The 27009-nt window shown below is 39.6% G+C and overlaps 1 protein-coding gene across 1 annotated transcript; it reads right to left on the bottom strand.

Annotated features, from left to right (window-relative positions):
• Positions 1 to 1754: 1754 nt before the first annotated feature.
• Positions 1755 to 27006, bottom strand: LOC105253808. The gene is made up of 2 exons (XM_011262097.3): positions 26801 to 27006; positions 1755 to 2365 (listed from the first exon to the last, which is right to left on the bottom strand). The coding sequence occupies exons 1-2, from the start codon at positions 26962 to 26964 to the stop codon at positions 2104 to 2106; spliced, it is 426 nt and encodes a 141-aa protein (XP_011260399.1). The 5' UTR covers positions 26965 to 27006; the 3' UTR covers positions 1755 to 2103.
• Between the last annotated feature and the right edge of the window lie 3 nt (positions 27007 to 27009).

The following is a 27009-nucleotide window of genomic DNA, read 5'->3' as shown; positions in this document are numbered from 1 at the left end:
TTTTTACATGTATTCAAGATACATTCGTAACATCGTATAGATTTCAGTTTATGCGACAAATTTTGCATTTATTCTTGGCGGGCACGATTATATGCAAACTCGCGGAAACACATGTCGCGGTTAATGTTCTAAATCTAGCGTATATATAAATATTCAAATATATACGCACAGATATATAAACATCTATCCGTTTTCACAAGATTATCCCATGAATAAATTGTGAATTAGAACGTGAACGTATATAATATATGACACACAAATATATGTTGTGACGGATGTATACGAATCTCTATTTGCATCGGTGAATTTTAATCAATAAATATACATACATATATAAATAAATATATACACACATGCATCGCCATCCCATATACATATGTTTTTATTATTTGCATTGCTGATAAAGGCAATAAATTCGGATGTGTGGAAACGCGGAAATCGCTCGACTAGCGTTATGAAAATAAACGTTCAACGGAATCACGAAGCGTTACAAAAGAATTTGTGTTCGGAAAGAGGTAAGGGAAAGATATATCGCAAACTTGGCGGCCACATATAGTCGTTCTATCTCGTCGACGGAAGCGACGTTCGCCGCCAGATCATAAAACGGAAACCGGGTTCTTAAGAGACGCTTGATTGCTTCTCGTCCGCCGGGAAAGCAGATTGTCGGAAAATTGTGTTTTCAGTAACGGCTCGCCATAAATCTCTTCGAGATTTACGGAAGCAAGATCGGCGGGCCTTAATAACTTTGGCAGATACCTTATATACACGACCATTCGAGATTAACCGGTAGCCGCCGAAACCTTTTGATTCTCTTCGAGAGTAGCCTGCATCCGTATTGGATTATCCGTCCGTTATCGATTCAATAAGCCCCTCGCGAAGGAGACTAGGCGAGGTCGTTGAACCTTGAAAAGAAGTATCATTACGAGAATAGTCATTGCGTGCTCTTTGAAAGCAAGTTCTGGTTACAAATCCGTATTTTTATACGAACAAGATCGAGATTCAGTTTCGTGGCAAAGTGGTCTCGTTGCGAATGTCTCTACATTATTTAAATCACACGTCGACGATGAATATTTAATACCGAAAGTCGCAACAACAGAGAACGGCAGATGCGCGGAAGTACGCGTGGAATTGTAAACGAGAGGCCTCGTCACGCGCGTTTGCCTCGGGTTGAATTTCTCGCATCTCTTTCCTTTAATAGTCAGAACGATATCTGAGAGTAGAATAGATAAAGCGGCTCATTCATCATTCCAAGCGGGAGACGTGCAAATTTCCTCGCGTTTCTTTTCCTCTCTCTTCCCTCTAATTCCCGCGCTCTTCTTCAGACACTCTTCACGTTAGAGCAGCTATACGAGCCCCAACTTCAGGGTTCAAATCAAACCGTGATGAAAAAAGGCGACGGTACGGCAGCAAGAATAAAATATGAGAAATACGTTTCCTCGAGGCATACGATTCATTTTGCCGATCCTTTCTGCCTTAGCGCGGTTGAAAAAGAAAACGAAAGGAAGTCGTAAAAAAAACAAACAAAAAGGCACGTGGTATTAACTCGTCACGTTGAATTTTCTTTTCCATATCTGAAACTTTCTTTTCATATCCATCTAATTCCCAGCAATATGATATAAATTAACGTCATGTAATTATATGTATATGTTTTTTATGTAATATTATTATATTCTCAATCGTATATTATAATAAAACGTGTAACATACATAAAATGCAATAATAATAATACCGCATAATAAATTCTTTGACGTGGAAGAGAGAAAATATATACTTTTTTATCATAAATTAATCATAAAATATTTCACCACGTCGCATTTTATGATCGAATCTCAAGCTTTTCCCTATTTCACGATGCGAGCAACGATACTTTAATGATAGTCTTCTGTGTTCCGAGCATCACCGCCGTTGTTGACGCCTTATCAAATTCTCGTACGAAGCTCCGGAGAATCGTGGAATGACGGAGCACAAAGCGTCGGACGAGATACATCGTATCGGTCGCGGTGTGCTCCGCGCATCCATACGCACTCACCAATCTATACGTGTACACATTCTGCTGCCAATATCGATCAACTCTCCGCATCGACTTACCCTTCTCCCTCTATCTCACTCTCTGCCACTATCGGGAAAATGGTGTGTGACCATTGAAATTTCGATCAAACAGCTCTGATAAATCGGTGGCTTTTCAAAGTCCGATAGGACCAACTGTCCTCCGATTTGTCTCCGAGTTGTGCAACATTTCGTTCTAGGCTCTCCCGATCGTATCGTCACGGATTTCTGTGCACGAATGTAGTTACATGCGTCCATCACAGCCAGTTTAGGATTTTCTCCGTCACCGCAATCGCAAAGAGCCATGGACAAAGAAGGCCTATAAAGAAAATTAATTACTGCTTAAACTTTTGCATAAAATTATTCTTCTGTTTCTCTTCTCACGCATGTACAGAAATCTTATAATATACAGGGTATTTTAAAACCATTATCATTCTTTTCAAGTTTCTCAATCAATAATTATTTTTTTCTTTAGCAATACTTCAATTAGATATAATTTTTCTATATAAAATAATTTCTAATATTATATATTAATATTTTGTATTGAGATATTAAAATTTATAACAAAAATTATAATTAAAACAGAAATTATAATATATTTAATATTTTATATTTATATTTTATATTTATATTTAATATTATATATTAATATTTTGTATTGAGATATTAAAATTTATAAAACAGACAAATTAAATTTTCTACATATAACATATGGCAAATCTAATATTTTAATTTAAAAGATATGATTATAAAAATAATGCTAAACATTTTAAAATAAACATTCTCTAATAAAAATTGTCAATTTAAAGTATCATTAAAAAGTTCTTTTTGATCAAAAACTTATATTTATAAAAGATAATGGAAGTTTTAAAATATCTTCTATAAAAGATAAGATTATACATATATTATAAATATATTCGACTTAATTTAGAGATTTCTATTTATTGCTTGTATATTCGAAAATAATCATTGTCTGTAATTATAAATATTTTTATTAAAAAATTTTTATCTTTAAATTGACATAAACAATAAAAATGGCAATAGTTTGTAAGTTTAATAGTTCTGAGATGTCTTTATATAAATTATATCAAGTCTCGCAAGCAACTCCAAGAGATCACTCTTGATATGCATTCATCTCTATCAGGCCTCATCGAGGAACTGCAGTAGCTGATAAATGCACGAGAAACAAAGAGTGACTTGTTCAGCGATTTTTGGACATCGATCAAACCTCGCATAGATATTTGTTCGACAGATTGTGTCGGCTTATTCGACGCATCGACGTGTAGCTAATCGGTGCAGCGGAAATAACAGATCTATGTAAACGGGGAGACGGTGTCCATTTCCTGTTGAAAAAAAATGACTGCAAAGTTCGTTCTTTTTTCCACAGACTATTTATATTTACCGATATTGCAATTGTCTTTCAAAATCAAACTGAAGAGTTTAAAATATGTCAAAAATAAAGCTGCGTAAAACAATGTCTGATTAGGGTATTGATACATGAAATTATTTCATTATTATTAAATCAAATTGATTTCTAATTCCTGATTTGTAATATACTCAAGTAATTATTATATTGAAAAAATAATAATATTATACTAGATTATGTTCCTTTTAATTTTCTATTTAAAATTAGTGTTTAATTCAATTCGCTTAAAAGTTTATATTATGAAACTATTCAATATGACGTGCACATTAATATTGCAATCACTTTTGAAAATATTATATTATATTATGCATTATATATAGTAATACATAATAAAGTTGTATTAAAATTATATTAAATGTGTATCCAGAAATAAATTTCCTCTGAAAATTATGATTAATGTAATATATATGACATGTATATACATGTGATTTGCATAAATATAACGATATACATGCACATAAAATAAATAGTAAATATATAGAAATTATAGCATTAGACAGAAATATTTTTATAGAATTTTCTCATAATCGAATTGCGATCGAATTCAATGATCAATGAATTTAATTGTAAGTGTAATCGATCAAATTGCTTGCTCTTTATGTTCGCGACAAGTTGAAAATAATTGCGTTGCGATCATATTTATGCGCGCGGTTGCGCGCTTTATTCCAAAATGCGAATCTTTCTTTCAATGTGCAAAATAGCTATGAGAGAGAGAGAAAGAGAGAGAGAGGGAGAGAAAAGAGGAGAAGGCAGGAAATAAACTCGAGATTCCATACGTGACGCAGCCGAGTAGCCACTCGGTTTTAGCGCGGACACTCATGCACGCCGACTCAATTGCGAGGGTGGTGAAAACTACTCGCCGGGAGTTTGCGCGAGGGTAGGTGTTCGGGATATGCTGGCAGCGGTGAAGAGGACTGTCGGTTTCATCCGCAGTTGCGGTTACGACAACCGAGTCGTGGTTCAAGCGAAAAAAGATGAGAGAGAGAGAGAGGGAGAAAGAGAGGGATGGAGAGCACAGAGACGTAAAGACACGCACCCTTTCAGTAATTGCCACCGTGTTTATAATTGTTGCGCTCTCTCCTCCTTCGCTCTTTTGAGATACGACTCTCGGGGTTAGCTCCTTCTTTTCGTCGTCTTTCGCCACTCTGCCGAATCTCTTTTAGCGACGTGTTCAGCGCGAGATATGGAGCGAGACGAAAAATTAGTCCGCGACTTTAGTAAGCGATGGTCCATGTACCTACGTTTCTCTAAGGGGTGGTTTAACACCAACGAAAAAGTCCTGCGAAGAAGAAGCGCGCACCTGCACTTTATTTCTTGTAGTATTTCGTACCTTTCAAGACGATGCACGCTCTCTCTTACATCTTTACGAGGTGAACGTATCATGAAAATTAATGTCGGTGGTAGTGTTTGCGATTTATTTATTGTATCTATTTCTTACTTTCAACTGTTATATATTTACTACCGATGCTACCAATATGAATGATTTAAAACCTAAAATTATCAAAATACTTTGCAAGATTTTTAATGGCTTGATAAATTAAAAAAAAAATAAAGAATGTTATCAATAATCTACATATATAAAAAAAGTATATATATATATATATATATATATATATATATATTATAATATAAAAGAAATATTCTGTCCAATCGTAATATTAATAAAGTTTTATTTATTTAATAAATGTTATTTGAAGATTCATAAGATCGTAGTCATTATCGTAAGGAAATATCAAGATCAATAAAAATGATAAATAAATAAAGATTAAATAATTCAACACAAAAAGAACTGTAGAAATAGGTAAACATTTCATAGCTCTCTCGGATCGTCTGAATTAACGGCATTCGGTGGAATTTGCGACGCGCACTACGCAAATTTATCTGTCTCGACGCGCACGCCGCAGTGAGTTACATCAAGATTTATAACGGCGTCGTGTCGGGGGACCTTCGAAGACGTCGGACGTCGACATTTATTTATTCGGCGAGGCTGCGCGAAAGGGCGACGACGCCGATGTCGACGCCGCCACTCACTTCGAGTTTCCTGTTCCGTCGCGATTCGATCACATCGGCCCACGTCGGAACCGGCCGCAAGAACCACTTATATTCGTGTTTATTACATCGAGATGTGACGTCATATCCTGAGGGAAGGAGGACGGAATAACCTCATCATCGTATCCCACAGATGCGGCGGCGGCGGTAGTTCCCCCCTTTGAATAGAGTCGAATGGATCCGCGCATCGGTTCTCTTCCTCTCTCCGTCTTCCGCCGCTTCCTCATCCCGCCATCATCCCCCTCTCTCTCTCTTCCTCTCTATGCCACCCGCAAAGCTCTATCCTCCGCTTTATGCGCGGCTTCGAGAATTTGCTCGGAAAGCCTCGATACCGACTACCTTTGACTCGAGGAGCACCGAGGAGAAGAGCACGGCGTGCTCGAAAAGCGGGGGTCGAAGGGTAAAAGCCCGATGTCGCGCCGAACGAAAAATGCCAGACTGACTTCCGTCAGGGAAATGTACAGGAAGGAACACAGAAGGCGGGACCGCAGATGGCGAGCTACGAATTCGTCGCGCTCGATTCGCACTTTGCATAAGAACGACCGGTGCACCTCCTCACCTTAGTTTTCTCTCGCTTGCCTCCCCGCTTCTATGTCATAACTTTTTCCACTTTTTATTCTGCCCGGACTGAAATGTTTTTCTCGAAACGCCCGATAACTTCCACCGTGTTGCGATTCGGTAAGAGAAGAACGTTGTTCAAGTATGTGTGACACATTATACAAGATACATCTGATAATCTCTTTGAATTCGCACAAGAATAGCACGTATATATTTTGCATTCAAAAAGGATTATACGTGTTTATTTCAAATATTATCCAATATATTCTGCTAAAGATTAGTGAATAATTATAAATAAATTTTATATCCTGTAAATTTCTCATGAGATGACAAAAATATAATGATAATTTATTACATTTTAGCACAAAAATGTTCCGCTCCTTTCTTTCGAGATCCTTCGTAAAACGCTAAATCTAATCTAAACTTCCCTTAAATTCAGAAACTCGAGAGATTATGTGTCGATCAATATCTTGCCACGGCATAGAGAGGCTCTCACGGTTAAATCTTAAAGACGACTTCTTTATAGGATACAGCGGGCGTGAAACGACGCATCGTGCAGTTTCGATAATCTTTCGCTTCACCGATCTCGATGCGATTCCGCCTTCTTCTTTCAGATGTAAATGCATTTCCATTGCCAGAAGGGAATGACGCGGACTCGTGAAAAGGAAAATAGTAAAGTCGCTCTATCATCATTCCACGTCACGACGTGCGGCTACTTGCTGTATGTATTCACCTAGAGTTGCCTATCGTAAAACGATCGTCTGTGGTTATATCCAAGTGTATGTGTGCAAGGATCAGCAGGGACAGTCGCGAACAAGCCAAGAGTCTCCCTAAAATAAAGTTCTCCGCGCATGCAAGCGGTTCACTAAACTGATAATTAGATAATCTCCCGGTGTCTGGGGAGCATAAAGATCTCTCGCACATATGAGGATCTTGGTAGACCGCTCATTCTCAAATTAGACGACCATTTACGACCGCCCGGGCGAGAATCCCGCAAAAGGATCTAAGGGTAAAGCCCGGCTAAATCATGGTCTTCATTTCACTTCCGGAGTAACCAACTTGCGCACTTGTGTAATGGCTTCTCATATAACAGCCTCACCAGACCTGCAAACATTGCGCCATAGGGACTTAGTATAATTTTCGCCTAAGACGCGGCTAGGTGTAAAGCTATCTGAAGCACACGTTGGCGGTCATAGCGTATTCGCATAATAGTGGCTGTAATAACAATAGTTGAATGAGATTGTTGCATGAAACAGATTTGAAGAAACTGAAACTTAACTTTGACACAATGTTACGCAAATTGTGCAAAGCCTCCTTTGATATCCTCTCTCTCTTTCATAAGCATGAAAAATTTTAGATTAAAAGACAAAAGTTTCATTATCTACGAACATGTAAAATTTAGGACGATGGAAGATATCGAGCTATTTTGTTTTCAAAAATTCTCGATTTTGGAAGCAAAAACGATGGATCTTTGTTCGATGTCGTGATGCTGGATTACAGTTGGTTTCCGTTTGCTCGTTTACGTCGCTTTTAATATAGTTCTTCGTCTCTCCCTTTAGTTTCCGCCAAAGTATCGCAGTTACTTTCACGGCCAATTACTATACTTCCTATGGGACCGAGGGAGAGATTTTAACTTCCATCACCGAGATTCACCCCCGAGACCGTCATCGTTCCCGCCCGGTATTCGACTCCTGGACTCCCGACGACGATAATGCTATTTAACGTACTATATACCGGCGCGAGTGCAAAGTGTCGTACCATTACTGAGCGCGGCGGACGCGCCGCTCCATTAAGCAACATAGGTTCCGCGTTCACGTGTACGGCGCGTCGGAATAGACAGAAGCGAAGTCGACGGGGGTTTACGGGGCGGGGGGTCGCGGGGAATATACCGGGACTGGTTGGCGGCTACGGCAACATTTGGCGAACTACGCCTTTAATTAAACCGAAAGAGCGACATGTATTGTCATTCCACGCGTGGGTGGCGACGGCGGTGGCGTTGCACTGTATTGTATTGCGCACAAGCCGCGTGTCGACCAGTTATACCAGTTATATACCTCGAGAGCGAACGTGCTCTCGCGCGGAAATTCGCGCCCATTCCGTTTCATTCGCGCGCGAGACACGACCCGCGTTGCCGCGGAAAATCGGACAAAACCGACGGACGTAACGAGATCTTCCGCTCGGATTGCAAGCGGCGAAGACGAGACGCCTGTCGTCCGTCACCGCGTATATCGCTCCGTTTCCTTCGTCCTCGCTCTTTCTCCATTTTCTCTCGACCGTAACATCCGCTTCCTCTATCGCGCGTCGAATCCCTTTCGTCTCGAATCCGCGGCCTTGGTGTCGCTCTGCGCTATTAATTGACAGTCGGTTTAATCGCTGCTTAATTACTTTGCAACTAGATAGAGGCGTCTAATTATCAGTCTCCCGTCCTGTCGTATCCTTCGTATCATTTTGATGAGGTGGTGATGCCTCGCTGCAAGAGTTAAGTATAGTTCGCCGTCCGTTGGTACATGTGCTTCTTGCTACGGACGTGAAATTAACGCCGCGACAGTAATTTAACGCAGATAAGAGTACAAGAGGCTAACACGCTCGTGATACGACGTGATGTGATGTGATGTGCGTCTGCAGTAGACGCTACGCCAGATTCCAGTAGAAGGATTAAGCACAAAGAAGCTGGTTTTAAAAGTTCAAACGTTAATATCTTAACATTTTGATCGCAACAAATTGGATTCTTCTTTGCTGGAAAAACTTTCTTGAATTTTCAAATTTTGCAAATCGCGTCTTAGAAATTTCGTTGAAATTTATTTTCAAAGATATTAAAAAAATTAAAAAGTTATATATAGATTTTTTAAAGAGGAAATTTTAATACACAAAAGAAAAAGGCAATTTTTTTAAATTCGTTAAACTTCGTGTCACTCAAATTAAAACAAAGTAAAATGAAAATTACAGGTTTTACAGGTCACGCAGTTGCACACAGTCTGTAGATTTGTGATCATTTCATCTTTATACACGTTGACACGAAAATAAAAATCTAGCGTAACTAAATGCAACGAGATTGCATTTTTCGGGAGAATGATTGCTTCTGCAAATAACATCTCTCGCTCTTCCAGATCCTCTTTTTCTGCATTATATGCGCGCGAAGCAGCGCGCGCGGACATCCGGTTCCAGCGATATCATCGATATTAGCGAGGCGGTGCGAGAGACATCATCAGCTGCAACGGCCCGTGTCAATCGTCACGTGTGACTAGCCGCGAGACTCATTTCCGTGCACAAATGGCAATGAAAATTGAGCTGGCAGAAATTACACGGATATTACACACCGATGCGAAGCTAAACAGCGGGGGACTCGACCGTCCTCGCGAATCTCGAAAATGTGATTTCTATGAACGACCGAGTTTACGAAGAAATTATGTGGGGGAAACTCGTTTCTGGACCCGACCCGTTGAGTCGGCATTTTCCCTCGCTTCCTCTCGCTCCTCTCTAAGACGGTTGGCTCTCGTCATTAGGACTTTACAACCTCGACGTGAACTCTCAGAGGGGGCAGGCTCAGGTCGGCCGAAACGTGCCGGGAATCGCAACTTTTTCTCGACATCTGTTGGGTGGAGACGAAGGGATGCGCGCACGAATTTAAAGCGTCCATACTTTTGCGAGTAAACTCGGGATGTGAGATATATATATATATATATATATCGTTCTCGCGCTAAACGAGTAAACGAAATCGTGCCGGGCGAATAAATTTCCGAGGCTCTAATCACGTTGCTGTTCAAACGCGCGTACAAATGAGCGAATTACCATCCGCCAGATTACTACTTGGAAACTTTTCTTTCCAACACACGTTTAACTCGACGGTTTTGCAACCAATCGGATTTTACACGGATAATCACGGATTTTACTACCGGCGAGGCTTTAAGTGCGGAACAAGCGTACATTCGCATCTCGGCGAACAACTTAGTCGTTCTCGATCAATTATGTCCGGATTTTGATAATATAATTATCCCAGAGAAACTCGAGAAACATAATATAACAAATTACATCTCCCGGCAAATCGCATCTCTCGCACGAGAGAACAGTTTGCTTTCGATATCGCGAAATTAAATGCAAAGTTAGAGAGATGTCGAGAAAAAGCGAGTCATCTGGCAATGACCAATCACGGCGCGATTTGATTATGCTAATGCGATTATGCTATCGCGACGCGGTTATCCCGCCGTCCGCTCACAATTTCGCAAGATCGGAGTAATCTTCGTCGTGAACTTTTTAACAGCGCGATCGATTATTCGCGAGAGATGGACCCACCAACGTAACGATTTCATAATACAATTTAATCGCATCCTGGGAGCGATTCGTCGTCTTTCGTTCTTTAAGTCCTTATACCGTTGAATTCTTTCCGTTGGCTTTCTCGCTAAAAAATAGTTCGCCGTCGATAGAACGAATTTCCTTTATCCCGGCTCGCGCTCGACAATAGAAAGGATGCTCCGCCCGTCGTAATTTTCGCTCGAGAGGTCGCACTTTAGGATTTTAGCGCCTAGATTAAATGGAGTCCCACGATGAGAGATATTATAAATTCTGAATTTTTGTACGTATGCGTTCTCATTACGCGTGCCTATTAAAAATTCCAGGAAATTGTTTATTAATCCTTTTGACGCGCGCCACGCTCTTACTCAGCGCTTTTAATCTCCATTTTAATAAAGAAAGTAGTAATTAACGTTGCCCGAGTCCACGGCGCTTGATAGTTTCTGCAAGTCGCAATAAAACGAACAAAATTCGCGGCAATTGTACAAGACACATATGAGAGGAGATCATAGTCGTAAAAGAGTAATTTGCGCAAAATATAAAGTAGGATGTAAAGACTATGTGTCGACTCGATTAAAGCATTTCTCCCTGTATATTAATAACTTCACGTTCTTTCTTACAGCCATGCGTAAAATTATTTCAAACATGAAAACTTATTTCTTGCAGAAAAGTTTGTGACTCATAAATTTAGTTTCAATCTTTTTTTTTTTTAATTATCTATATTTCTCTATGTGTTTTTATATGTTTCCTTACATATAATATATTCCGTTTTATTGAAATAAATAAATACTCTTTAATTCGTTTAAATATTCAATCTCGCACTCGTATAAAAAAAAATAAAACACACATCGTAATTTATTTGAACGTGATGAGTGTAAAGTGGACATGAAGCATCCTCTCCATCCCTTGCTAATCTCCGTTATGAAAAATGGCATCCTATTACGGGGATTAATGCTAGCCGCGGATTCGAGGCTCGAATGGAAATTGAATTCTCGATAGCCTCGATAGATATCATGCGACGAAGCCGTCTAAATCTGTCCGCTGTTTGTACATTATGCACGTTTATACGAGAATACGTGGTCCGACGCGATCCATTTGAGATATTTTCCCCGCGCCACATTCGCGACTCGGTCGCATATATTTTTCCGATCTGTTTATACTTGAAATGGTTGCTCTTTGTTGAGAATGAAAATATACACTATTAATGTCGCAAGAGAGTTTTGCGGGGAATTAAAGCCGCGGGTACGTCGCATTCGCGGGAGAGGATGCATAAACGGTAGAAATGCAAATATTTAAAAAGCGAGACGGAAGATGCTCGTCATACATACGGTACGCGTAAACTTTGACGGCGATATCTAAGATACCCGAGACAGCATCGCAATATTTTATCATTGTCAATATTGAATGATATATGTGTTTGCCTATCAATGAAATGGATTTGCTTTTCACTTTTGCGGCGGGAGACTCAATTACAGAAAAAAACGGTGGCTTTGTCGAACTTTTATTCCTATTTTCAACCTCAATATTCTCACGGTTTATAGGTTCTAGAATTTCGATAGGCTGTATTTATATAGAAATATAGCTCTTAATTTGCGCGCACACATATCTCAAATAAGCAATATAAACGAAGAATTACGAAGAATTTTCCATTTAGAAAATTTAAAAGCGAAATTTTCAAAATCATAGATTGAATCGAAAATATTTAACTGCTCGAAGGTAACAAAGTAAATGTTGGATTAAAAATTAAAGTCAAGGGAAAAATTTCGACTCTGTGTCGTCTTTACATGTAACGCGAATAACGCAAGCTCCATCCTTCCTATTTACGCGTAAAGTACCGTAGGTCATTTCGCGAATGTGCGTCCGCAATAAATTGCAATAAATTCCTCCTCGCGCGACCGCGAGTGTCGTAAATCGTTGGAATCGTAGCTCAGATCATTACCGCGCCGACAGTAATCGATCGCGCGGACGGCAAACTCTTGATTCCGCTCGTTCGCAAAGATAGTATTTCTCGCGTTTCGCGAAACTAGGTCAAACGATACTACTGCTGTTCGCGCGATTTGTATTTTCGAGGGAGACAAAGCCGCGGGTCGTAATCTCCGTTTACATTTCCGCGTTTTTACAGTGCGACTCGAGTTCGTAAACACTGAATGCGTGAATATTTGCAGTCGTAAAAAAAATGTTCTCATTTATTCGACGCCGACATTATTAAAATTTTGCACCAGCTCTCCTTATACTTATAATTGCAGGTATATAATGTAGAAACACGGGCACACCGCAAACATGTTAATAGAGTTGGTGAATTTATTATTATCCTATGCAAATTGCAAAACTGGCTAATTGCAATAAAATTCACATGTACACGAAACGAAATAAATTTTCCACCGTCGTTATATATTATTTTACGGCCGATAATTAATAGTTAAGTCAAATTTCTACGATAGTTTTCTTATAAGACTAACTATAATTTAATAATTTAACTTATATCTTACGCGGCCGTAATTTAACTCAACTCTAACTTTGCACAATATATGTAGTAGAACAAACTGAAACTTATTAACGTTGCTCCGAGATACCAAAGATGTGGTCGATGTATGCGTAGTCTGCCTGTAAGCCTGTCACAATTTCGTGTGAACTATCTTCCCTAACGTTTTGCATTTACGACAGCTTTTGTTAAAACTAAAGTAACGCGTTTCTTGCTGGGAGCGAGGTGTTTCTCGTATTTCGAGACGAAGAAATTCCGATTCACACGTTATTTGCGGAATCCTGTTGATGATCTTGTTACCGCGCTTATGGCATAGATGCCACACCGAAGTGTCGCGTAAAATCCGCTCGGTGAATACAGTGCAATTTAAATGTACTCACACTCTCCGACTTTGCTCCGTTAATCCTTTGTTGCTTTCTAACATAATCTGCCCTAGTCATTCTGCCTGTGAAATATCTTCACAGTTAACCTGATTTTTGACCCACGCAATCGTCGGATATTTTTAAATCAACACAAAACTTTAGAAAACATCGTTATTAAAAAGAAAAGATAAGATTTCTTATACAGATGATTATTTAGATAGAGATGAAATTTACGGGAGCATATCTATCTAGCGAGCAACATAATTCTCACTGAATGAAATCTGTATAAAAATTGCCAACCGTTCCGGCTTTCTTACCCAGCGTTAATCGCGCGTATCAAGTTCCGCATTAGTTGCCAATTTACGTTGACAAAAGGTGAGATTGTTGTGCAACGATGAAGAAAAAATTCCTGGTGGCGTGCAAGATATTGAATAACATACGTGCTATTACCTGGGGGACTTGTAACTCGACACGACCAGTAAACGTCGTCGGCCAACACTCGCGACAACGTACGTGATCCCGCATGTAACCATAGGTCTCATTGATCGGCCACTAACCGATGTTCGACATTACGGTGTATAATCGACAAGCGGCTTCGCCAACGAATGCGCTCCGTTTCGCGTGCAAACCCGAGTTGACATTTTACCTCTATTTTCAATCTCAATGTTCTCGCATTTGTTATAGGGTCTAGAGAGACTTTCGACAAGTTAACTCGTATGAGAATTAAACTCCTTTGTACTTTAAATGGACAGTAAACGTTTCTCGCTTCAAAAGAGAAGGCTTCGATAAAATTATAAATTAAATTATGTTATAAAAAGAGAGTAATCTCGTTACTTAAAATAAATGTTGAAATGAAAACTGATCAAAGGAGGAAAACATTTCGAGACAGTTGAAAAGAACATACGATATTTTTGATACTTTGAAGAAATAAATCAATTCTCGAGAATACTTGAATACTATTATTCTTATTATACTATGTGTCATGGGATTTCTTTAATCGTCCAAAATTGTGTGAGGAATGATAAATGTGAATATTCATCGTACTCGCGTCTTACGCGCGATTATGCTTTCTGTACCGCATATTACATTACACTTATTAATCTTCAAAAGTACTGGTTTATAAGGAACTTATTTTGGAGAGTACGACTCGTTAAAATAAGAAGAAAATAAGAGGAAAAAAAAGAAATTTGTACGCAAGAGAGTGTTAGCATATGCCGTGTTAAAGCGAAAGTTACCGAGTCGGAAATTATCATTTCTGAGTCATATAATATTACAATGTAAAGGAAAAGACGCCTCATAGAGTCAGAGACCTCGCTAAACCTTATCTGCATATATTACTGTGCTTCAGTGATGTTGCATACATCCTCGCAAGGTTCCATTTGCATAACAATAGATAGCAGGAATACTGGTTGAGTTGTAAAATATGATGTTATTATGTTATGTATTTTTAACGATGAACTAAAAGTCAAATTATTAAATGTGATTCCTGCCTAAATATCGACACATCATCTTTTCTATAACATGTATCGCGAAATGACCTATACTTTCACATTCGAGAGCCGTTCGCAGCATCACGCGAAGCGCGCATTAAAGCCACTCGGAACAATCGCATTATTGTCGAGCATTACATGTCGGGAATTCGAGACCTCCATGTCGAGATCTTTTAAACTCATGCTTCCGCCTCCGTTTCTCTGCTCGGTTATTCTACGGTCAAGTACTCGGGAGGAAGAGAATCAGAAAGACAGATTTATTGCGTTACTCTCGAAAGAATCGTCTCGAACAGGAAAGAATATATAATAGAAGAGTATAAATATATATCAAAGTTATAAAATATACTAAAATATACGAGATAAAAGAGAGAGAAGGAGAGTCGAGAGCTAGTATAAATGTGCATTCTCAATAAAAAAAGAAATAAACTCTAAAAAATAGAAATTCCAAATTACATTAGCTAAAATATTCTCGTATACAGAAAAAAATAGAAGTGAAACATTCCATGATATATTTAATGTTGAACGATATTTGCGTTTCAGTATTTATTTTATTTATCAAAGAATATCGCTGAAAAAATCGTCAAATCGTAAAAATCATAAAAGTTGACGAGATTATAATGAAATCACGTCAATCTACGTAATTATTGCACGTTGTATTTTTCAGTAAATTTTAAAAGTACCCGATAAATATAATTAATAGAGCAAACAAAGTATTTCTGGTCATAGTAAGATAAAGTTCTTCTCGAGTCGAAATTTGTCTTCTATTTTTGATCTCAATTTTCAATAAAACATCCATTTTCATACTTTATAAGCAGAGCTCTTTGAGGAATTATTTATAATTTACAGATCTGTCAAAAGTTCCTCTTTTGAATCTGGAAATAGAAAACTCCGTTCGTTTTGCTACCTATTTGAGATGCAAAGTAAAAGCCCCCTCTCTCTCAATCCCTATACAAATTAAATCTATTACGTCCTCTAGAATCCATAAACGTGAGAAAATTGAAGTTGAAAATAGAAATGAAATTTCGACGCGGATCGATTCTTTCTCGATTACGATGCGAGAGTCGTTCGTCGTACACGTTGTTCTCGCGGCCCTCGCGTACATGTCCACGTGTGTAATGGGGCTTAAACCAATTCCGCCTTGCTCTCGCACAAAGTACTCGGGCCGGAGCCGTCTGTGCCACCCACTTAAAGCGTCGCGCGGCCGTCCGATGCACAGCGGCGAACGATCGCCGCGGCAATTCCCGGCTAATGGCACTGCGGCGACGTGGAAAGGCGATGCATCGTGCACAACATACGTATGTACGTACGTGTAACATGCCGGAAGGACATACCGATATAAAGTCGTCTTCAAAGCGCTGCCATATGGCACCCAATTCGCACCGGAATCGATAACGCGCGGATACGGTACAAGCAATAACTAGTCTCCCTCTCTCTCTCTCTCTCTCTCGCTTTCTCTCTCTATCCACTTATCTATCTTTTCCTGTCTCTTGTTTTAATTTGGTTCTAATAAATCGGCACCGTTCCCCTTCCTTCTCGTCTTTGATGTTTTCATATTGACCAACATGATCACATGATGTAACGCGCTTTTATTTCAAAGTGGCAAAAATACTTTGAGTAATTTATCTCGAATTGGAAGGGAGATGATCAGTTTGATTGCTAGTAAATTTTATCCGTAAAAAGTTGTTCGATTGTTGGTAAATTATAGTAGTAAATTTCATCTCTAGGAGCTTTTTACTGGAGTTGGATCGAAGTCGATGTAAACTTTTGTGAAATCTTGCGCGAAGAAATACATAATTCGTCGGGAAAAATGGTCAACAAAGAAGTGTGAAAACAGTAGTAACATTCCTCACGGATCTCGAGTAGAACGGTATGAAACATTTTCAAAAGAAAACATTTACATATGAAGTAATGTATATTTAATAGAAAAGAGAGATTTCCAACTTTTCATTTATCTCCAAATCTTACTAAACGCAAAGACATCGTTATTTTATACAAATATCTAATTTTGAATACGAATATTCAGACAATTTAATACGCGCTGGGTGAATAATAACAATTGAGAGAGAAGGATTGAGAGCCGATATGTGTTATATTGTTAATTCCAGCGTTAATAATCTTGTAGCAATAATTGGTATGACAAATTGCGGTAATGGATGAATCGCGCAGATTGAAATATACGTCAAATTGACCTATTTGTCGCTGCGCGCGACAATTTGCGGGAGAGCATTAATCGCGCGTCGACGATATCCTTGTGTAAGTGTAAGCTATACGGTCTCTACGACGGTCAGAATCTTGCGAGGCGACGTGAATGGACGTACGCGACTACGAAAATGCGTTTTCTAAATCCCCCGTGAAATATGACGTTCAAACATATACGTGCTCTTCGTATTTTCTCCTTTGCAGAATATTTTTAAGTCATTCTTTCCCGTATATGTCAGACACGTGACAGTAACGTAGAGAATGTAGATTCCTTATATCGAATGACGCAATATTTAAAATGACGCGGCTCGTAAATTATTTCACATTGGTAGCAGAATCAGGAGATATGTCTCCTTCCCTCTATGTATAAATATACCTTTCTAAATTTCTCGAGCTTTTTCCGTGTATTTAAACAGGACATCTCGTAAAATCTCTCTCATTACATTTAATAATATATTCATTCATCATGGAATTGAAACTATTATATATTCACTGCTCGTTATTTATCTCGTCGCTAATTTATTCTCTCCTCTGTTGATTATCCATTTAACAAGTCCGATAACTTGGCTCGCAATTAATCCTATCTAAAATTCTTATCTCTAAGGTCTCATTTAAAATTCTATCGTTCGTCCTCTCGTGACTACGTCGACGTCTGCATAGACCGTTTATTAGACGATTTAACCCCGTCGTCGAGTAGGTGGTGCACAGGCGTAGCGACTAACAGGCGGAATAACGGCCGGTCGCACTCGTCAGCGGAAAACACAGATCCCGCGATTGTGATAACGCGCGGCGAAGGACGATGACGTTACAGCGCGGTGTCTAATAGAGCTTGACTAAATCACGCAAGCTTCTATTTCTGACATGCACGAGACGCGACAAATTATACGCACCGCCTAACGCGAAAGTCATAACTTTTCACTCTACTTCGTACGACACATCAGAAGCGATATGATTTGAGAGGCCCAACAGAGATCTGTGTAATCGAAATACATAAACGCGCTTATATATTATAATTTACATTTACATTTGAATAGACTTTTTTCAATAGAAAATCTTTGAAAAAAATTCTTAAAACTTTTCCAAGACAAACTTAATAATTAAATATTATTGCAAAGAGAAAAGGAGAGAGCTTATCCATTATTGAAATTAAGAATGGATCAGAGATTTCTTCTCTTTATCGAGTGATAAAATCCGATTGATTTTCATTGCTCTCTTTTCTCGAGAGAACAACGATAAATGGATGATATCTCGATTATTATCGTAGCGAATACGAGAGCGACACTTGATTATTGTTTCGACACCAGACGCAAACTCGTGTCTTTCTCGCCGCGTGACGGATCAGGGTGTAATATTATCGTTCGAAAGGCGATATCTCGCAGATGTTTACGAGAGTGGCTTCGTCAAGCAGGCTTGGATGCTTGACCCAAATCGACGAGCGCTTTGAGTTGCCCACGAGTCGACTATTGGAGTACGTCGACAGACTCCACGTTCGAATGGCCGGCTGTTTATTTCACTTGCCCTCTTTTTCGCGAACGTCCGAGACGTTCTCGATGCGATAAATTCCGGAGCGCGGGCAATAGAAAGCTCGCATTGTACCAGGATGCCCGTTCGACCAATCGCGCAAATTTCCAGCGGTAGATAATGGAGTCTGAGAGGTAAAAAGAATGGCGGTTGTTCGACAGTCGAGGAATGAATAGTTCTCGAGCTGTCAGCGATTGAAAATTACGACTGGGCGAGTAAAACCTTAATGGTGAAGACTCTACGGAATGAATGGAATCTTAATCTCAAAGATTTTAACTGCGAATAAAAAATTTTGCATAGAAGAAACTAGAAAGGATTGCAAAAGGGAGATTTATTATACGCTATGGCAAATAGGAGTAATTTAAAAAATATAGGTTTCGCGTATTAAAGTCGGAAATATAATAATTTCTTACTCTTCTCCCGCGCGTGCGCTAAGGGAAAATTAAATCTCAAGTTTCTCGAAGAATCTAAATGTGAATTACGCTGTCTGGAACACCTTTGTAGAGAAAACAACTGGAGCGGGACAATTACGACTTTAGCGAATTGGAGGGAGAAAAGTACCTAATTATCGTAAATTGCTTCGTGGTATCCGTTTTCTGACCCGTAACGGTAAGTTTTGATAATAAAACGCGCTCTCTCTTCCTCTCTATCTCTCGAGAAAGAAAATTATAATATTAATTTTCATAAAATCTCCGCGGAATATCTAATGATAAAAAACATCTATCATTTTGATGACGGGCTATTTGACGACTAGAAGAGTAGCACATGTACAAGAGCTCGATAATCCATGGCATAGAATGAAGAAATGAAGCATTCGAGACGTGCCGATGGTAATCTCCTTAATTTCGTAACCGCCGTCAGCTGTTTCTAAGATTGCCTCTCGAATCGAGAGAGAGAGAGAGAGAGAAATAGCGAGGATCGACGATTTCGTCGAAATATCTTAGAATGCCAATGGCGTACGCTATTTATTTTGTCGTTGTCGATTACGATCGGTGCCGCCAATATATTCGTCACAATCAAAGAAGCGAAACTATCCACTTGAATGAGTGAAAAAAATCACGAAACTAAATTACATGGTCGATGACGTGGAAAAGGGAATAATTTCCATATATACATAGCAAATTGCGATACGTCGTTTTTGTATCCGACAACGTGGGCCTTCGCCATCTGCGAAGAAATCGCTGCGACTCGCTGCGTCTCGAGGGTGGAGTTTCCGTCGAGAGGGATACTCTTCGTCTCGTTCCGCCGCATTCAACTTTAAAGCCGTTTTTCTCGAAAACTCGATTCCGCCGAGTACGCCATTGGTATTCCAAGGGGGGCTATCCGGTTATCCTCGTCCCTCCGGCCTTTATCCGGGAAGCGTCCGGTATCTCTCTCTCTCTTTTTCTCTCTTCTCTCTTTCTGTCTCTCTCTCTCTTTCTGTCTCTCTCTATCGTCAATCCGAGTTCGGAAGTACCAAGTCGCCGCCGCACACGCTCCTTGTCCGGCCAATAACGATGACGAGACCCCTCGTTGCGCCTCTTCATCCGCGACCGGTCGTACGGAGAGGGAAGTATCCACTTGTCTTGTCACCCCAGCATTAGCCGCGTCGCCCGCCGCTATCGTTCGCACGAAAATAAACAATCGCGCTGTTCGAGTCGCGCCGGAGCTGTGAGATACGAGAGAATCTTCCTTCCATCTCCTCTCTTTCTCTCTCTCTCATACCTTCTTTCTTTATTGCTTTATTGTTTACTTTGTTGTTGAATATGTTCATATGTACAGTGTCCTCCTCTATATAATTGAAGTTAAATAAAAGAATATTATTCCTGTGTTAAATACAAAATATATCAAGAGAGACGTCCAAACGATAAATTTTAAATGCTATATATAGTTTTACTGATGTATATGCAGATAAATATCTTGTAGAATAAATTATTCCTTTAATTTTATATCGATCGAGACTCGGGTAATATATTAAAGAGCGAGAGTATATTGAAACTACGGGGAGGTACTGTGTAAATCCTCGTGTGCCATGATTTCCGGAGGGTTATTTAATAAATGATCTTTCTCTCTATTCGTTTTCGGTCGAAAACTCTTTCCCTTCGTTTTGCCACCTCTCAATACGACGTCTGCCATCGACAGGATTATACTATCTGGTGCTGACTCGCGGAAACTCGGCTATCAAATACGAAATTGCATTTACTCTCGGGCACGGTACCGCGTCGTCAGACCAGCAATCGCGCATCGTCCGCGATGTCGACGTGACGATCGACGCTGTCGTAAAATTAAATGAAGCGATCGAAATACCGTTTTCCCTCCTTTGTACTCCCCTCGTCTCAACCGCAGTGTACCGTGCGTAAGTTTCGTCGCCAACTATTTCCCCAACGGCTGAGAAACGAGTAAAAACTAATGAAAAAAACCAGACCTCATCGTAAAACGCGCACTCGGTATAAAAACGTTCAACACTCACGATGTTGTAAAGTGACAGCTGTAAACGACCGTATTAGATACAGGAGAAGACATTTCGAAATAACGCCGCTATCTTCATCAATGATTTTCGAGGAAAATATTTGTGTTTCGGCAATCGTGACTTTGTAAATTCGGATTTTGATATTAAATATACGATATAAAATATTAATATAAGATATTAATATACGACATATTATCATATTTTGAGCATAAGTAAACGTAAAGTTATATAGAGTAGAAGGATAAATTTTTCGACGATAATGAGAATGCGAGATGTAATAGTCAACGAGAACAAGAGGGATGCAAGCTGGGAAAAGTTATGGTATAAAACGGCGAGTCGGAAATCGTCGCGATTCTAACGGGAAATTAATACATCGCGCTCGCAGTTCGTATTTCTCGTGCGCACGGCACCGTTATGAATATAAAGCTAGCGAGAGGAATCCAACGACGACACGAACGTCGGCGACGAGGACGAGTTTCGGCGAGTGCGTCAGAGCTATACGGTGTAACGAACGAGTCTTTCCTCCCGAGCGGAATACAAACTGCGCATTGACTCCATCCCGCCGTCCCCTTGCCACCCCTAACTCTCCCGTCCCCAACCCCGCCCCCATCCCTCTTCCCCCTCGGCACGTGCAGACACATTCGCGGGGGCTGGATTCGGATTCGCCCCCCCGAAATGAGAGTCCGCATCAGCGCAAACGTGTCCGCCGATATATGTACATCCAAGTCCCTTCGTCCCGCGCCCCTCTCGATCATCCCCCGCGTCGCCCTCACCCTCTAGCCCCCCCGCGAGAGGCACGTTCCCTCTCGCGAAGCGAGAGCGAGCGAGCGCGCGGAAGCGCGCGGACAGGTCGTCACCGACTGCGCCTGCTTCCTGGCGGGAGAATAAACGCGCGCGACATAATACGCCGCCTCGTACACCACGCATACCCGCACCCCAACGCGATGACCAACGGGCCGTGAAGAGGGCATCGGCCGCGATGATTTTTTAATCGCGCGGCACATGCTGGTTACCCCACGAAAAGCGAGAGCGGCTCTCAGCCGTTTTTATCGCGTCACTCGCTCTCCGGTGTTCCTGGCTCTTGAGTTCATTAAGTCGAGTTAATTTTTGTACATTGAGAATGGACCATGACGGTCCATATTTTATCATATTCGTTTGAACCAGTTGTACATTTATTAAAAGGTTTACGTTTATTCAACCTTTGGAAAATACAAGTGGACGAATATATAAAATGGATATGTGTAATGATGTACGTGTATATATTTATTTAGCGATGGAATCGCGCGCATTCTCGCACGTGGCGCGATAAATGAGAAAATATTTATCTCTCGCCGTATCTTTTTCTCCATTTCTATTGTACAAGCGCGATGCAATTCCAATCTCCGTTGTGTAATCCAGTGCGGACTTTAGAATCGAAGAGACGGAAGAACCAAAAAATATCCGCGTGACAGCGGCAAAAAGCGAGAGATAAGAAAGCAGAAAGCAAGAGCGGAAAAGCAAGAGATGGGAATTAATGGGAGAGCGTCGGGGAATTCCATGTTCGCGCTGGCTGTTTCTCGTCGAAGAGCCATGTACGAGACGTTTCGGAAATCCAGAGATTAGTGCTACGAGCGGTAAGAGGATAACTCTTGAAGCAATTTGTCCGTACTTAAGACTCGCTGTCTTTGGTCGGTCGCCGCGAGATAAAGGAAGGAAGATGGTAGCATTAAACGTAAGCAAGTGCAACGACAGCGGCGGCATAAGAAATATATCGGAATCGGGCAGAATGTTTTCATTCCCGCGGAATGATGTACCGATCGTGCCGCATCCGATGTCTGGGAAAATAAGAAACGAGTCGTCGGCTCGAAGGGTCCCCGAGTGAATTCGGGACGACGAGATAGGAGATTGGAATGCGACGCGTGCGGTGCATCGAAACGCTACAGCAACTTCCGCGGTGCTTTCTCTTCGTCTTCGTTCGAGGCCTGCGTTACGATCGTAAAGGATGCTCGTTCTAACGAAAACTTGTTCCCACACGACGATCGTATCAATTAACAGGACTGACTCTGTAGATTGGAATCTCTTTTGCCGATTTAAAAAGAATTTGTTTAATATTTCCAATTTTTTAATATTAATACTCTTTATTTTTGATTGATTTTTTATTAAAGAGAATTCTTTTCATATTTAGCACGGCTAACATTTAATAAATTTTAGAGTCATTGTCGAATTAAATAAATATTTCTTCTCTCTGGAATTTTCATATATTTTTTGAAAATATAATAGTTTCCCCGCACGATATCTATTACTTTGTTTTTCTATATTCTTTACTCTGTTATTTATCTAATATTTCAACTAAAAAATATATATATATTTCTCTTGAAAAATTATGTTTCTCTCCGACTCGCACAAATATTTGTTACATATTCTTTTTCTTTGGAATGTTGCGCCGCTATGGAATTTTATTTTTAATTTAGGCGCACATATATTGAATTAATAAGCGGAAGCGGACAATCGTACGAGACATCCTACATACACACACAGAGTGGCGACCATACGACGTACGCCTAACATCCATCAATAATGATTACCGCAGATATTCGTACAACAGCGGAATCGCTCGTTCCTATCGCATCGATTCGTCTCTTGCGATCATTTCCTCGCACACGCCGTCCGGCCGGCATTCGATTCGATTTAGCGAGCGTGCACGGAACGAGCGCGCTCCAGGATGTAGTCTATAATCGCTTCCTCTGCCTAGCCAGCCGATTGGGTAGGCCGAGGGGTCGCTCTCGTTGTACGTATCCGCCGCGCGTGCACACAACGACAGGGACACGATCGATTCCGCCGATCAATGTTCCCTAATACAGAGTGTTTGGTAATTGCCGGATAGCGCTGGCGCAACCTCAGACGGAACAAACATCCGACGGATAATCTTGGATAGCTGCCCAGATTTCAAGGTATTCGTTAATACCGCCGTTATCGGGTGTTGTAGAGAGATATGAAGGCACGCTTCAGAGATTCGAGCAGATTGAGATAAACCGTACGGAGGAACAACGTTACCGCGAAATTTAGAATGATAGGGCGTACACCTGGACCCTATTTCGGAGTAAAATAAAAATATACGCAAGTCGAAGTATAAACCTCCTTAAGTATAAAATATACGTCTGCCAGAGGCTTTGCGTGTGTGAGACTATCGTGCTCGTGCCTCGCATGAATAACATCAACATTTCGCTGTATCATAGATTTATGCGCTTGAATTAAATGACCGCCTGAGGTCTTATGTTAGAAGGATACGCGAGGACTTTGTACAAGGAGGCTCTCGTGTTTGCGAATTAAATGAATGAAATCTATTCATGTCCGAGGAACTTATACGATAGACCCGAAATGTAAAAGGTGGACGTGATTTCATACTATCCTAGCTCAAGGCATCACGCTTCCTATGGGACCGCCGTTAATTAATAGTTATTAAGGGATGAGAATTTAGAAAGGATATTGTCGCAAAGCATGACGAAGCAATCGTCCAACAATAGACACGCTTAAAATCGAATGGAAAATAATACCGTCAATAAAATAGAACGAGAAGATGAAAAATATTTCGTTATTGGGTCTATGGAAATCAACATATTCCGAATTGTATATTTTAACTCATCTCTAAAATTTAATTATGTAATTGACATAATTTTAATTTTCCAAATTGTGAGCTGAACGAGATGAAAAGCAAACGTTATTAGTAATGCCAGCAAATTAAAAAAATTTTCCAATTTATGTTAAAACAAGATAAATATGTATATAATATTATAAACTGAATATATTATAATAAAATAAATATGTTGTAATAAAATAAATTGAAAAAATGAAAGAGGAAGATATGTCAACTCTGCTCTGTCAATATTTGTGACCCTCCAACATTCAAAGATTGTCAATATCAATTTCAAAATATCCATTACTCTTAGTCAGTTTAATTTCGTCCTTTGTCAAACGTTTCGAGTTGCATGAGAAATGAAACTAAAGATAAGATCACTGAATAAAAATGTTAACGTGTCTATCGCTTATGAAATTAAATTAAGATTTAATTATATGATACATAGAGGCGAATTTAATTTCTTGTAGTGAGAATGCCGTCTTAATAGGAATTTTATCGCGTTAATTTGTGTGTCTGCTTTATTTTATTTTAGATTTAAAAGATTCTATATATATACAAAGAGAATAAAAATGTTGTGATTCTCTCTCTCTCTTTCTTTTGATAAAACTAGCGAGGTAAACCAACGGGTCGAGACCCTGTTCCTTATTTAGAACTTGTACGATCGAAGTTGAAACTACACAGAGACTATAAGCTGTTGTATACATTTCTAATTCATCACGTCGTTTCATGCCGAGATAAAACGAATGACAGAAAAAGATAAACTGACAATATTTCTACCGAATTATTCAACACGGTTATTGGATACGGTTACGAGTTTGTATTCCGAATAGTAGAATGTGCAGAAAAGACCTTTATTTCCTATTTTTATTTAACAATTCTAAATATTAATGGGATATTGATTTTAATATATTCTTATATTAGTCCACGAATTGAATAACTCTATTAGTAGAAAATTTCTCGATCTATATTTTTGCTTGTAATTTTATAAAAGATTTCAACGCTGCGAGACATTAAATTTTTCCGAATCGAAATTTTGCTTCTATTTTTTATCTTAATTTTCTTACATTTATAGAGAATATTCGGGAAAATCTCTCGATAAGTTTAATTTATATAGGATTTTATAGAATTAGTTTTTTATATAGGAATTGAATTATATAAGAATTAAATCCTACTTTGTGTTGTGCACTTTAAATGGACAGGAAGTAGTTTCCTGTTTAGAGATTTACAAGAGAAGCTTTCGACAGAATTATAGGTTAAATAGTTTTAGAAAAGAATGATCCGATTACTGAAAGTGTCAGAGTAGATGTTAGATTGAAAATTGAGGTCAAAAATTGGAGAAAAATTTCGATTCGAGTTATGACGCAGTAAGTCTTTTTAAAACATAAATACATCGGGATATTTTTAATCTAGAAAAGTTTATATATATATATTTATTTCTCTCTCTCTTTTCCTCTTCCTCTCTCTTTCTCTTCCACGTTCGCGAATACGCAATATTTCCAGTTGATTTTCTGAACAAACAGTAGGAAGCAAAATTTACTTGCAATCATTAACGTTTTAATTTTACCTTTGAATTGAAATTCTTTAAAACGTTCATTAAAACGCGAGAGGGTAATGCTTTTAACGAGTATATACGGAAGAACAAAAAAAATGCATTCCGGAAAAAACATTTTTAACTGAAACTATGTACGTGTAGACATACAAAAAAACTCTGTATACATACCGTTGTTTTTGTTTATTCAATAGTAAATCGCTTATTAGCGAACAAACGCGTATTTTAGAAACTTTTCAAAAATACACTACCTCTGTGTTATTGTTCGCTGTTACGATTTTTATTCTAACGAAAACATTTCCGAGGTCGTCATTGACTTACAATCTTTAAGAAATAAAAATATTAATAATAGCGAACACTAACAAAGAGATCGTGTACTTTGGAAAAGTTTTTAAAATGCGCGTTATATTCGATAATAAAAACTTGTTGGTGAAAATGTTAACTCGTATTCCTTCCCGCGCTATTTACACGAAAACTCGATATAAGAGAGAGAGAGAGAGAGAGAGAGCAAAATTTTACGAGAATATCATATGGCCTGAATAATACGCGGGCAATAAAAGACAGCCGCGACATTCATCGATGAAATATCAGCATTCGCAGCCTCGGCAGCGGCCAGGACGAAAAACAATCTCCCCGATGTTAAAGCCGTTTACGCGCGTACGAAAGCGGAATACTCCGAGCTTGTAATCCGAGTGGATAATGGACATCGAGCGCGGAAAAAAGAGAGAGAGAGAGAGAAAAGGAAGAGAAAAAAAGAGATCCATACCTTGTCTCTCTCGCTGCCGAATCCCATCCGCGGAGGGTGATGGCGATGGTGGTAGATAGAGGTGGCGAGCGGCGCAGCCAAGAGAATGAAACGCGGGGAGGTGAATCAGTGCGAATGGAAGTGGCCGTTAGGTCGACCGATCGCGTCCTACACGCGCGCACCATCCGACGTGCCGGTGGTGGAATAGTCGCTTGGCGCGACGCGGCGCG

This window comes from Camponotus floridanus, unplaced genomic scaffold, assembly GCF_003227725.1.
Source record: "Camponotus floridanus strain SB8 unplaced genomic scaffold, Cflo_v7.5 scaffold55, whole genome shotgun sequence".
In the NCBI taxonomy this organism is placed as follows: Eukaryota; Metazoa; Arthropoda; class Insecta; order Hymenoptera; family Formicidae; genus Camponotus; species Camponotus floridanus.
This window is presented reverse-complemented; position numbering and strand designations above follow the sequence as displayed.

Coding starts and splice junctions, on each gene's coding strand:
- LOC105253808 (XM_011262097.3), bottom strand. CDS start 26,964: ATGGTGCGCGCGTGTAGGACGCGATCGGTCGACCTAACGGCCACTTCC. Junction 2,366..26,800: donor TCGGCAGCGAGAGAGACAAG/GTATGGATCTCT, acceptor TTTTCTTTATAG/GCCTTCTTTGTCCATGGCTC.